Below are 14,645 nucleotides of genomic sequence, written 5' to 3' on the forward strand. Positions count from 1 at the left end.
GACTCCGAATATATAGGAGACGAATATTATCTTATTCTTTATCAAATAACTGTACGAATGATATTATCAATCAAATATAACTCTATCAATACAGCTCAGACAAACGCCAATACTCGTCTAAGCTACAACCTGCCATTATCAAATAACATCATCAGCCACAAGGCCAATAAACTCGGAACACTTTCCAAACAACCGCAAACAGCTTTTACAAAAGCATCACATTCAAAATTCAAACAAGTCAATTCAACAAAGTTCAAAACACACGAACTAACTATTACATATGCAAAACAAATTCAAAAAAGTTTCTAACAAAACACATTAAGCATTATCAGCTTCATCTTCTGCGTCCCCATCATCTTCAATCAGCTGACCATCTCGCACTATCTTTCCAGGATCCATACCAGAGAGATCGGCATCTGGTACCAAAAACTTTACCTGCAACCTTGCCCTTTCAAAACCTTCAACAAAAGAATCCAATATCTCATCCGCCTTTTTCTTCTCCATATCTTTAAATTGAGCAGTGACCTCAATAAGCCGAGTTTGCATGTTCGCCAGATCACTTTCCTTTTTCTTCAAATCTTCCACATCCTTAACATAACTTTCTTTAGTCTCCTGCAACAACTTCTCGGTCTCAGTCAAACGCGCCTGAAGCTCAGCAGCAGCACTCTTACTCTTAACCAACTCCTCCTTCAAAACAGAAACCTCTCCTTTTTCTGCAGCAACTCTCTTATACTTCAACTCTTGGCTACGCCCAAGACTTGCAAGGCGCAGGCCAACAACCTAGAGAAAGAAATAAACCAAAATTCATAAGACTCCCAAAGAAAAAAGAAAAATAAAGAAACAACAGTCGGCTATTACCTGCATATACTGCCCAATAGCCATGTCTCCAACCTCCTTTGCAAGAGAAACATCAGCCGACGATTGGCAATACTCGTCCACCACAGCCATATAGGGATATTCCTTTCCCCAAACCGAAAATGCCTCACTTTGTTCAGAAATTTCATGAAGCCTTTTTTGATTACCCATAAAAGCCTGTATCTTTTCCAGCGGAACACCTAACTCCTTTTCATCAGAATCATCGGACAACTCAACAAGGTCGGACTTCCTTCTCTTCTTCGCAATCACCTTCCTCCGACCTTGACGAGGCTGAGTAACCTCGCCAGTCCCAATAACTTTCTCAGCATTAGATAACGATACCTCCTTCTCCAGATTCTTATTTTTGAAACGCGTCCTCAGAGACGCAGCTGAAACACCAGGGTATTTACCACCTGCAAAAACAAACAACATCAGAAATATGACGAAAACCAAAAAACACCTTAGAAACAACCCTATAACTCACCCAAATAGGCTACCACAGCATCTTTATCCTGCTCCCACTTCAAAAGCTCATACATTGAAATCAGGTCTCCCCGACCGATATTTTCAACAAGAAACTCAATCAAACAAACATTTCTCGGAGAGATAACTTCAGGTCCGAGTATATTTTGAGGTTCCGAGCACCAATACAATGGAAACTTCTCAGCCAGATTCTCATCTATGAAAAACGGAAAATCTTTTTCCAGACCCCTAACCTTTAAATACATCTCTTTAAAATCTTTGAAAGAAGATTTGTACAATTTGAAAATGCCAAAACCAGGGGTGCTATTGAAATTTATCCAACCACCTTTCCACACCCTTTTGGCGTGAAATAAAGAAAAGAAAAGGTCAACAGACGGCACCTCTTCCAGAAACTCCATTAAAATTTCAAAAGAGCGAAGGAACGCCCACCCATTTGGATGAAGCTGCAACGGAGCGCAGTTTAACTGCCTCAAGACCTGACATTCGAAATCAGTGAAGGGTAATCTAACTCTCAAGTCTTCAAGAATGCAGCTGTGCATATAGAAAAATTCAAAGCCTCTACCCCGGTGATAAACCCTATCATTAACACTACAGGGCAGTAACTCAACCCCAACTCCAGAATTCTGCCTCACTACCCTACTAGCATCCACCTCCTTAACAGCAGCTTCATCACAGAACAATGACACCCGCGACCTCACATCATCCCCAATCCAGTCATAAGACCAATCTATTCCAACTTTCTTTTCCTTCTCAAACCCCATCAGAAACAGTAAACAAACATGCAACCAAGAAATACAAAAAATGAGAGAAGAAAGAAATTAGAAGAACACAGACATGACCATACCTCTCGTGCTCATTCTTCACACAAGAAGCAGAAAACCAAAACGCCCAAATTCCAATCAATAGAAAAAATTAATCACAAACAAAAACGTTCCAAATATCACCCTTGCCTCAGTCACATCAAACGGCGAAAGGAGCATTGGAAACCATCAAAATATTAATGAAGCTTCCACTCATTCTGTCTCCTCAATAAAAAGCGCGCACGATTTCCCACGTCGCACAAATAGAAAGTTGATTTAATGAAGTACGTTGAACTAGGGGCTCACTCAGTAATCCACTTTACCGAGTTATAACTCATCACAAAAGCTCAACCTGCTTCATTAAAAAACTTTCCTCAGGCTAAGCTTGGGGGCTGTGATATGGTCACCATAAATACGAGCTATAACTCGGCCTCATAACCGTTACTGGTAGCCACCATAACTCGTCATTTGCCGTTATTGCTCGGTCCTTATGAGCTATAACTCGGTGACATCAATACTCTTATCATAACCGACGTCTCAAACGGTATGATAAAATCGGTTACGAAATCAATCATCACAGAAACCGACAATTTATCACCCAGAATGTAACGGACGAAGAAATATCTATAAAAGAAAGGTAAAGTATCTTTTTTAAGGACAATTCTGAACTTGACACCATACTGACTTAAGCATTGGAGTGCCTTTGCAGGTACACTCCACCTCCTTTGTATTGCTCGTGCTCCCACACCTACAATGAACATAAAGAAATCAGATTTTGAGAGACGGACGTTCAACCTTGCAGCACATAGCTCGGCTGATCTCGAGGAGTTGAAGCCGATCTATTTCCCAGGCAAGATCAACTGGATTTGAAATTTATTTTAATTTTTGAAAATACAATCTCTAATATTTACAGTAAATTGTTTATTATTTCAAAGAATATTAGAAATTAACATATTTAATGAAACTAAAGAGGTTAGCTCTATTGCAAAAAGATTTTTTTCGTATATAAAATAAAATAATTAATTATTTTTTTAGAAATTTTTTTTAGTTTTATTTTTAAGAATATGATTTTTTTGGGAATAAAAAAATTAATGCATAAATTTTGTAACAAAGTCTAATTGTGATAAGGTGCTTTATGATTAAACAATTGATAAGATTTTGCACCAAGTATTTTAATATTTTTATTTTATATATATATATATATATATATATATATATATATATATATATATATATAATTGTGTACGGAGTATGTGGTTTTCTGTATTCTAATTTAATTTACTCAATTTTATTCTAATTCAATTTACTCAATTTTATTTTAATTCAATTTATCCAATTCTAATAATTATTTTTATATTCTCTAATTTTTTTTTTCTTTCTGTTATTACAGTTTCTTCTTGTTTTGTGATGCTTTCTTTTTAAGCTTTTTTTTTTTATATCCTTTATCGTATCTAGAGTCACCAATTTTTTTTTATAATGAAAATCACACTTTTAGATTCAACAAAAAAAATTTGAGAAATTTAATGAATATAATTACTCTACTTGGAGATATCTTGCTGTTCTTAGTCTTGAGAGTCTGGGACTAGAGAATCATCTTGATCCAACAAAGATCCCAGAAAAATTCACATCAAATGCTACCAAGAAAATTATTACTGAATTAGAAGAGCTCAAGAATTGGCGCTAACATGACAAAGCCCTCACAACTTGGTTAGTTGCTTCAATGACAAATTGTTTCAAAAACAAACTCATTCACCTATCTAGATTCTATGAAGTTTAGAACAAAATTGATGAATATTTTCAGGCTACTGCTTTTGCACATGTTCAAAGTCTAAAGAGTCAACTCAGATCCTGTAAGAAAACTGGCTCAGCTAGTGAATTTCTTGCCAAGATTTGTAAAATTGTAGACTCTTTATTTTCTGTGGGTTATGAAATACCAGAAGATGATCATATACAAGCCATCATTGATGATCTTTCCGAAGAGTATGCGGTATATATTTCCTCTGTCACAGCAAAAAAAAGGTTCATTTTGAGTAGTTGAGGCTGAAGCATTTCTTCTCTCCCATGAAGAAATGTTTGAGCGTTTCAAGAAACCAGAAACTGGCATGCCCATTGCTCATTATGTTCAAACTTCTTCATCCAACTTTGATTACTCACGAAGCGATGCTAATAGACGTGACTGTAGAGGATGGAATAACCGTGGTAGTGGTCGTTTCAACAACAACTCAAGAATGCAGTGTCAGTTGTGTGGACAATTAGCGCATGTGGTGTGGAATTGTTACCACAAGTTTGATCACTCATCTAACCTCAATTCTGGAAATACCTCTACAACACCTCAGATTTCCTACATTAATCTTTAGCCACCACCATTGCCAGCAACTTTTCATCAACCAACGGCATACTTCACTGCTCCATCCTCCTCACTGAATGAAGCTTCATGGCTTGCGGACTCTGGTGCAAGCCATCACTTAACACCAGATCCTACAAACCTCCTATCTTCTTCGGCAAATAACACAAACTCAAATCAGGTCTTTGTGGGTAGTGGTATAGGTATAGCAATAAAAAATTCAGGTTCTTCTATTCTATATGATAAATATGCTAATATCACATTTCGTTTAAAGAATTTGCTACATGTTCCTCAAATTTCACAAAATTTGCTAAGTGTATCTAGGTTTGCTGCTAAAAATGAGATCTTCTATGAATTTTGGCCTGATTATTGTGTTATTCGTGATTAGACTACCAGAGATTATCTCCTATAAGACATAGCTAGGAATGGAATTTATTCTTTTGACAATCTCAAAGTTTCTAAGCCTCTGTCTTTGAAATCTGCCTTAAGCTGCATTTTTAACTTTTAAAATTCTGTTACTTGTAATTCTACTGTACCTAGCAATTTAGACATTAGCTCATCAATTTTGAGTGCTTTCAATACAAAGTGTAATGAGAATAATAGCACAGTTTTATGGCACAAATGGCTTGGCCATTGTGCAATGAAAACAGTCCATACAGTGATGAATAAATGTTCAATTCCTATTTTATATTCTGCATCTTCTTTACAATATATGTGTGAAATCTGTCCTTTGAATAAGATGTATCGATTACATTTTGATAAAATTAAAACTGTGTATAATGAACCATTATAATGTGTCTTTGCTGATCTTTGGGGACCAACCCCTGTGACTTCAAGACAAGGCTTTAAATACTATACTTGTTTTGTGGATGGCTTTTCCAAATTTACTGTTATTATTCTGTTATAGAATAAGTCTCAAAATTATTAGCATTTGAAAATTATAAAAAATTGATGGAAAAACATACTAGTCATCATATTAAGGCATTACAAACATATAAGAGAGGTGAGTTTATGTCCAAGGCTTTTGTTAATTTGCTTGCTAATTAAGGTATTCAACATAGAATGTCATGCCCTTATACACATCACCAACAAGATAGTATGGAAAGGAAGCATAGACATATTACAGAAATGGAACTTTTTCTCTTAGCGACAGCATCTCTACCAATGTAATTTTTGGATGATGCCTTTATTACTTCTGTTTATATCATTAATAGGTTACCAACAACAGTCCTTGACAACAAAAGTCCCTATGAAATCCTATTTAATCAATCACCAGATTTTGGTTTCTTTAAAGTTTTTGGATGTGCATGTTTTTCTTTCTTAAGATCATATAGGAATGCTAAGTTTGATTACAAGTTCGAGATGTGTCTATTTCTTGGTTATGATTCCAATCATAAAGGGTACAAGTGCATGGCCAAAGATGGCAAAGTTTATCTTGCAAGACATGTAACTTTTATTGAAAACTTATTTCTTTACCATACAATATTTCATAATTCTGCATCCACACACTTTTTAGATATACCAGATCAAAATCCAGAGCCTATAATATTTGAAATAAGTCCAGCATCAACACCAATTACTGATACACAGACCTCTACCCCACATGCTTCTTCAATAGCTTTAGACTCATCAGATACTACACCTCTTTCTAGTAGTACTTCCACAAATCAGTCCCCTATGCACCCACATCCCTCCCCCTCACACACATTAGCCACTATATCTTTGCCCCCAAACTGATACTCCTATCCTTATAAGTGTAGCAGACACATACTTACCACCCATCATACCCACAAATACACATTCTATGATTACAAGAGCCAAATCAGGCATACACAAATCCAGAGCTCTTTCGACTCAGGTTGCTGATCTTGTTCACAACTATTCCAACAACAGTTAAGCAAGCTCTTAACTGTCCTCATTGGAAGAGAGCAATGGATGCTGAGATACAAACACTTCAGAGGTGTAATACATGGACTCTTACTAAACCACCATTGAATGCAACAGTTATTGAAAGTAAATGAGTATTTACCATCAAGAAAAACCAAAAAAGCGATATTCTCAGGTACAAGGCAGGGCTGGTTGGCAAGGGATTCCATAAAAAAGGAGTGGATTATGCAGAAATTTATTCACCAGTGGTTAGGCCAACCACAATGAGAGTTATTTTGACCATTGCAGTTTTATTGAGATGGCCACTACGACAGTTTGACTTCGATAATGCCTTCTTGAATGGCAAGCTCAAAGAGACGGTCTACATGGCTCAACCCCAGGGATATGTTCATACCAATAATACTTTAGTTTGTAAACTCAACAAAGCTATATATGATTTGAAACAAGCACTTTGGGATTGGTTCAAGACTTTGGCAGAAACTCTTTACAGTTTTAGTGTCAAAAATACAAAATCTGATGTCTCATTATTTGTTAGAAACAATTCTACTATTGTTACTTATCTCTTAGTTTATGTGGACGATATAATTGTTACAAGTAACAATTCAAGGGAAATTGAGTCTTTGATAGCTCAATTGAATAATAAATTCTCTTCGAAGCTTTGTGATGCTTTCTTTCTAAGCTTTCTTTTGTATTCTTTACATTGCTAAATAATGTGGGTCTTCCAATATTGTTCTTGACTATTCGAATTCAATGATTTTAAGATGTATTAAGAATTTACAAACTATAATGTCATTTTTGTTTTTAAATCCTGTTTTTTAGAAGTTCTTTTATATTTTACTACATATTACCATAAGTACCAAATTTGCATCAACTTTCCTTTTCAAAAAGATTTTTTTTCATTTGATTTCTCTTATTATTTTTTATTTACAAATATTCATGAAAATTCACTTTCAAGTTCTACAAGATTTTGTTTTAAATTTTTAGTCATTAATTCTTATATACACCATACGGTACATAATTTATGTTGTATAATTAATGAAATTCTTTTTTATTTTTATATTTTATTATTTTATTTATATGATTTATAAATAAAATCATAAACATAACTCGTAGAATATAAAAATATAAAAAAATTGACAACATAAAATTAATTTTATAAATAAGAATAAAATGAACCAAACCACAAAATAAATCATAATAAGTCATAGCTCACAAGTTTATATGACAAATTTAATTTAATTTTAAGTAACAAATAAAACAACTAAATTTCTAGATGTCATTTCTCACTTCAATTAAAATTTATATCATAAGAATATATTAGATTATAAATTTATCGAACACCACAATAAAAAATGAGTAATTCTAACATTTTAGAATAGAACAAAACAAAATATAATAGAACAAATTTAAAAATTAACATAGCATAATCATATATATATTATATGTTAATTACTGTAACAAATTAGATTTAGAACTTAACAAAACAAATTAAAAAAAAATTAACAGATGAATACATTTAAACATAACAAAACTAGCACAACCACAGTAGAGAAAAGGAGGAGGAGGAAAGGTGAAGTATTCAATGACATTCAAGAAATGAGAAGAGACATTACCCTGGGTCAAGACTGGTTTGCATTGGGCCATGCGAATGGAGGTTCTGTGCAGCTTTTCTTTAAGAGCCGTGGTTTGCCGGCAAACTCGCGGTTTGCCGGCAAACTCGCAGTGATTCTGCACGGTTACTTCTAGGGGTGCATATGGGTACGATGAAATTGAATTTGTATTAATTCATACTCGATTTAAAATATATATCGGGTCTATTTTTTATATTATAAACTTGATGAAATTTAAATATTTTTGGGTCAATTATACTGGGTTCAAACCGAATATTTAAAGATTTAACAATAATTTATAAAGAAACATATTTATAAAAAAATTTATTTATGATGCACTTATTTATAAAGAAGAAATTTGTTACCGAAATTGATATCCATATTTGTACTTGAATTTGTTTATAAATTATAATTTGATGCTTCTTTGATCTATTTTTTAAAATAACAAGTGTAATTAAAAATAAAATAATAAGCTTATAATTAATATAATATAATATTAAAATTAATTTAAAACATATATATCTTTTTTAGTTTCCTTAAGATGCACATGGGCCAAGTAAAGCCGGGTTCGCCTTGACCCAGACTCGACCCTAAATAATGATCGGGTATGTTTTTGAGACCCGTACCCGACTCAGACCTAATGAAATTACACCAAATTAGCCCCTAAAATATTCGAGTCCGGACCGGATTATGGGCCGGGTCGAGTCATGTGCACCCATAGTTACCTCTCTACAAACTTGGTAGGCAACAGCACAATGGAAAGGAGGGAATAGAAGCATAACATCGTGTAAGTGCAATTCTGTAGAGACAACATCATCTGAGCTCATCGATGACGGAGAAGAATCATATGGGTATTGAAGGCCTTGGTAGTGATACAGAAACTCTTCCTCAAGTAAAAAAGGGACAACATTATGAATAATGACCTTGTAGGGAATAGTGTCAAAACCTCGATTTCCTCTTCCTTTGGAAAAGCTGTTTTGAAATATCCAATTCTCAAAATCATAGCCAACTAAGGCTATAGCATGAGCACAATCATGTAGAATGTTTTGGTCATGGATATATGCCATTTGCACCATTCACTCATAGAAGTCACTATTTATCAAAATAATCCTGTTACGTTATTAACAATATTTCTGTTAACTTCTGCTGATTCTTGTTTATAACGGTGTTTTAAGGAAGTGTCTTTGTAGATGTGTCTCATAAAAATGTCTTTTTTATAACTGTATTTAATAGAAGTGTCTTTATAGATAGATTTTCTGAATGTGTCTCTTTATACATGTGTTTAAAATATAATAATTAATTATTGTTGGCAATAAATTGACAAATAATATATTGGTACCTATATTTTTCCTTATCCAAATTAAAATAAACGCGCCCTCTTTTGCGGATGTATTGTTTGATTTCTTTCGTATCTTCATCGGTTTAAGCGGGTAATGGTAGCTTTGATTGTTATCTAGATTATTTTTTTTAATTGTTATTTATTTTTTTTAGTTTAATGTTAAATGTAATTAATTATAGTAGGAGTATATAAGGAGTAGATAAAAAAGGAGTAAAAGTGCGCAATTCTGTAGAGACAACCTAATTAATGTATTAATTATACTCTTAAATTATCTGAGTTCATCCATAATGAAAAAGAATTATATGGGTATTGAAGGTCTTTGAAGTGATCCAGGACCTACTCCTCAAGCAAGCAGCCACAACATAATGAATAATGGCCTTATAAAAAATGGTGCCGAAACCTCGATTTTTTCATTTTTTAGGGAAGCTGTTTTGAAATATCCAATTCTATGGCATGAGCACAATCGTGTAGCTCATAGAAGTCACTATTTATCAAAATCGAATTACGATCTCTCTTTTTTATGGATGTATTATTTGATTTTTTCCTATCTTCATCGGTCTCATGAGTAATAGTAGCATTAATTGTTATCTAGATTTTTTTAGTTTAATATTAATGGTAATTAATTATAATAAGAGTACATAAAAAGTACATAAAAAGATAGTAAAAGCGTAACATGATGGCAATACAATTCTATAAAAACAATATAATTAACAAAGTATCAATATACTCTTAAAGTGATCCAGGACTTTTTTTTTTTTCTCAGAGTAAAACAGGGACAATACAATGAATAAAGGCCTTGTAGGGAATGGTGTGGAAACCTCGATTTACCATCTTGTGTGAAAACTATTTTAAAATATACAGTTATGAAGCGTCATAGCCCACTAATGCTATGGCATGAGCACAATTATGTAGATTGTTTTGGTAACGGATATATGGCATTTCCACGGTTAGCTCATAGATATCCTTATTTATCAAAAGCAAAAATCGCACCTCTTTCGCGGATGTATTGTTTGATTTCTTTCATATCTTTGTCTTCGTTCTTAGCAGTAATAGTAGTTTTGATTTTTATCTATATATTTTTTTACCAGTTTAATATTAATAGTAATTAATTATAATAGGAGTATATAAACAGTACATAAAAAGAAAGTAGAAGCGTAACATAATGACAGTGCAATTCTATCGGAACAATATAATTAATAAATTATCAATATCCTCTTAAAATCATCCCAGCTCATAAATGAGGGAGAAGAATCATATGAGTATTGAAAGCCTTGGTAGTGATCCAGGACTTCTTCCTCGAGTAAGACATGGACAACATAATAAATAAATGTCTTGTAAGAAATGGTGTCAAAATCTCGATTTTCCATCTTGTGCAAAAACTATTTTGAAATAGATAAATGCTATGATGCTTATAATGTGGTGCCTATTTACTAAAAAAGGTTAAAAGTTATTATTTTATTTAAAAGATATAAAAATAAATAATTTTTAAAAATTCAAAACTTACTACAAAAAATAAGTTAGGCAACATTTAGGCAAAAACTCATAGGCACTGTAGAATTGACCTTTGAAATATTCAATTCTGAGCATATGACATGAACACAATTATGTAAAATGTTTTAGTAACGGATATATAACATTTTATAGGAGTTATTATTTATCAAAATCGAAGTAAAAACAACACTTCTTTGGCGGATATATTGTTTGATTTTTTTCATATCTTTGTCGTTCTCAACAGTAATGGTAGCTTTGATTTTTATCTATATATTTTTTTATCATTAATATTAATAATAATTAATTATAACAATACATCAAGAAGAAGTAGTAGCATAACATCGTGGAAGTCAATATTCAGATTGATTACTATTTCTTATTAATATTATAAAAATATTTTCGTTGAGTATTAATTTGTGTGAAAAGAACCACAATAATTTTTATTAACTTTTGTTATTCAATATATAATTTATTTTATCGAAAAATAATTTATTATCCCTAAATTGGTAAATACATTTTTTCCTATTTTTTACACTATTTTATTTAAGAATAATTGCCATTAAATAAAAATGAATGACTATAGTATCTTATAAAATAATATACAAAATAATTTTTTATTTTAAAATTAATTCTGATTAGTGAGATAAAATTTAAAATAATTTTTTATACAAATTTAAATTTGATTTTAGAATTGATTAACAACTATTTTTTTAATTTTAATAACAAAAATAAAATTAGTTAGGTACAAAATATTCGACATTTTAATAATTTTAATAATTTAAATTTCAATTACAAAAAATTAGATTAAAAATTAATTATAATTTAATAATCAAGAACACATACATATATAGATATGCAATCATTAAAATTTACAAATAAATAAAGGATAAATAAATAAATAAAAGATAAATTACTCATAAAATAAAATTAAAAATTTCTAATCCTACAAATTTACCGTATATTTTATATTAACATATAATAGTCTTATAAATTCTTCTAAAATAAAGAATTATAACAAAGCACTCAAGTAAATATATAATTATTTTTAAATCAACATAATAATCTCATATAATAAATATTATAAATTTAATAGTGGCTAACATTTTATTTTCTTACATTACCCATTTTGTTAGAGAATTTTTTTCGCTGTATACATTGTCTGATTTTGGAGAAACTACATGATCTCCTTTTGAAGAGGGTGGTTGGTGAAAATATCCCCGACGCAATTATTACTTTATTAGGGATCAAAAATCAAAATTAAATTCGAGTTACCGTAAGTCTATTATAGTGTTCTATGACCACCATGCCAAAAGCCTCTAGGTGAAGTGTCATTTTATTATCTCCTTTATAAGAATGGGTTTCACTTCTAACTAATCGTATGAGAAACTTTTCTCTTATTTAGATCAATAATTATAAAATCAAGTTGGATTAGTCTAATGATTAGTTCATTAATCCGTTTAAGTATTAGGAGTTCAAATTTTATCTTATATATGTAATAATTTATTGACTAACAATAAATTTTTAAATAAAACTCAGTACTATAATAAATTAATCTTTGACCTATTAAATTAAAAGATATCATAAAAAACAAAAAAAATAAAAAATTATAATTACAAGTAAAGAAAAGGAGAAAATAAAGTTCTTAATTAAACTTTAGTTTATTATAGAAATATATATAGGATGAATTGGCTTTCTATCCTTGTGCATATGCTTGGAATTTCTGAACAACTATTTATTATGCGCCAATCATCAACTCATCATTATCATTGTAAAATGAAAGTTACTTTCAATAAAAATGAAAAAGAGAGAGAGAACAACCGGGAGTGGATCCTCTCCAGTGGAAAAAAAATTGGATGGTATCTAGTGGAAGATCTCACCTTTCATTGCATTCTCTCTCTCATTTATTTCTGGTCCTACTTGAAGAATTGAAGATAGGAGATTACACTGTATTCTCTCCGGTGACAAAAAAAAATAGAGAGGATCCATTTCCAGAACAACCCTCTGAATAAAATAATGACACAAAAAAAAATGAGTTATTCTTGCTATATATCTCTGCTCAATGAATTGTATTTCTTTGTTGATTGTAACTATGCTGCATATATGAATACATTTCAAGCACTAGGATGAAATTGGCATTCTTGAATATTTTTTTTATATTTTTTATTTCATTTATAAAATAAATGATAATAAATTATATTTTATCTTCTAAAATAAAATTTAAAATTTAGAAATCTAAATCCATTAAAGTCTAGATTGTCTAGGTTCATTATTTATTGGTTCAAAATCACCATTGTTCGGTTACTTGAATCTGCACAGAAGAAAAAGGCATTGAGGACCATAGATAGAGTTTTTAAACTTTTGAAACTTTAAATTTTTTTCCTTCTATCGTATGGTTAAGTGCAATATCATGATGAATTGCAGTAACGTTTATGAGGTCGTTAATCTGTTCACTAACAATATTTGTATTATGTATGTAAATCATATAATTTATTAAGATAAAAAATGTTAATTCTTCTTAATTATTATCGCATAAATAATTTTGATAATTACGAATTTTATCTCAAATAAGAGTAACGGCTAGAATATTTTTAGAAATGCAAACTTCTTTATGTTTTAGAGTGATTTATTGTATTATTGTATTACTTCCTGATGCGTGTATAAAAGCGAGCCACACAATAAAGACAAGGTTAATAAAACAAGATTCTCTTTATAGATAAATATTTTTTATTGGTTATTTTATGGTAGTTTTGCTTCTTCTCTTTTCTCTGTTTTCTTTTTTCGCTGCATTTAACTGCTAAAGAGTGTACATAATTGATCTAAAATTTGAAGCATATTTTATTAGTTTATTTCTCTTTTATATTGTTGTTTTTATTTACATTTGGATTACACTTTCGATAAAATTGTCGTAATTTGAAATTGTCATTTAATTTAATTGTAAATTTTTATTTTTTAAAATTTAAAATCTAAAATTAATAATAATTACTAATAATCTGATTTATGATTTTAATTTTAATTTTAATTTATTATTATTATTATTATTATTATTATTATTATTGTTATTATTATTATTTAAAAATATAAGCCCCAACACCCTACCCCACCCTCAACGCTAACTCCTAGCAACTTTTGGTGAATAGTTGGCCTTCTCTCCGTCATCCTCTCATAGAACAACTCCTTCATTAAGTTCTTGTTTTATTTGTTGATGTGGATTAGATTACTCCTAATCTTTAATATTACTCATACACAATATATTCATACAACACACTTACAAATAGGTTAGCATACAATATACTTACACATACGGGTTCATTATTCTTCTTATGAGACTTAAATCCGTAGTTATTAAAAAGGCATATAATCTGCTACTCAATCAAGTCTCTAATCACATAAATGATTTTTTTTTTTTGTCAACATAGATGATTTGAATTAATGAGGTTAGTCATAATTCTAATATGAATGTTGTTTCTGAGTCCTTTTCGATTGGGTTGGGCCTGTTTGGCCCGTACCATGTCCAAAAAAGTGAGAAAAAAAATACTTTTTTTTAGAATTCATAATAGATTTAATGTTAATAATAGACTTTGCCAATAAACACCTTAACAAGTATCTTTAAAATATAAAAATAGAAAATTTGTATATATTCCTACATCTTTTTCTTCAAAATGAAAATGAGAACTTCAACTAAAATTTTAATAAAGTGAAAAAGAAAAATATTGGATAATAATTTTTGTTGTCTATTTAGAATTTAAATAGCAATAATTTTTTATTTATAAAAGTATGATTTAAAAAAAAAATTTGTAACTACTGAGTATTCAAAAGCAATGAAAGATCTTCATTGT

General features: G+C 30.7%; 1 protein-coding gene across 1 annotated transcript; it reads right to left on the reverse strand.

Annotated features, from left to right (window-relative positions):
* Positions 1-318: 318 nt before the first annotated feature.
* LOC148550276 (uncharacterized) lies at positions 319-2,099 on the reverse strand. Its single transcript, XM_088492898.1, has 3 exons — positions 1,340-2,099; positions 859-1,268; positions 319-780 (listed from the first exon to the last, which is right to left on the reverse strand). Exons 1-3 carry the CDS (start codon positions 2,097-2,099, stop codon positions 319-321), a joined length of 1,632 nt encoding a protein of 543 aa, XP_088349024.1.
* Positions 2,100-14,645: the final 12,546 nt, after the last annotated feature.

Source organism: Arachis ipaensis, chromosome B7 (assembly GCF_059453495.1).
Source record: "Arachis ipaensis isolate K30076 ecotype BB chromosome B7, ASM5945349v1, whole genome shotgun sequence".
Lineage (NCBI taxonomy): Eukaryota > Viridiplantae > Streptophyta > Magnoliopsida > Fabales > Fabaceae > Arachis > Arachis ipaensis.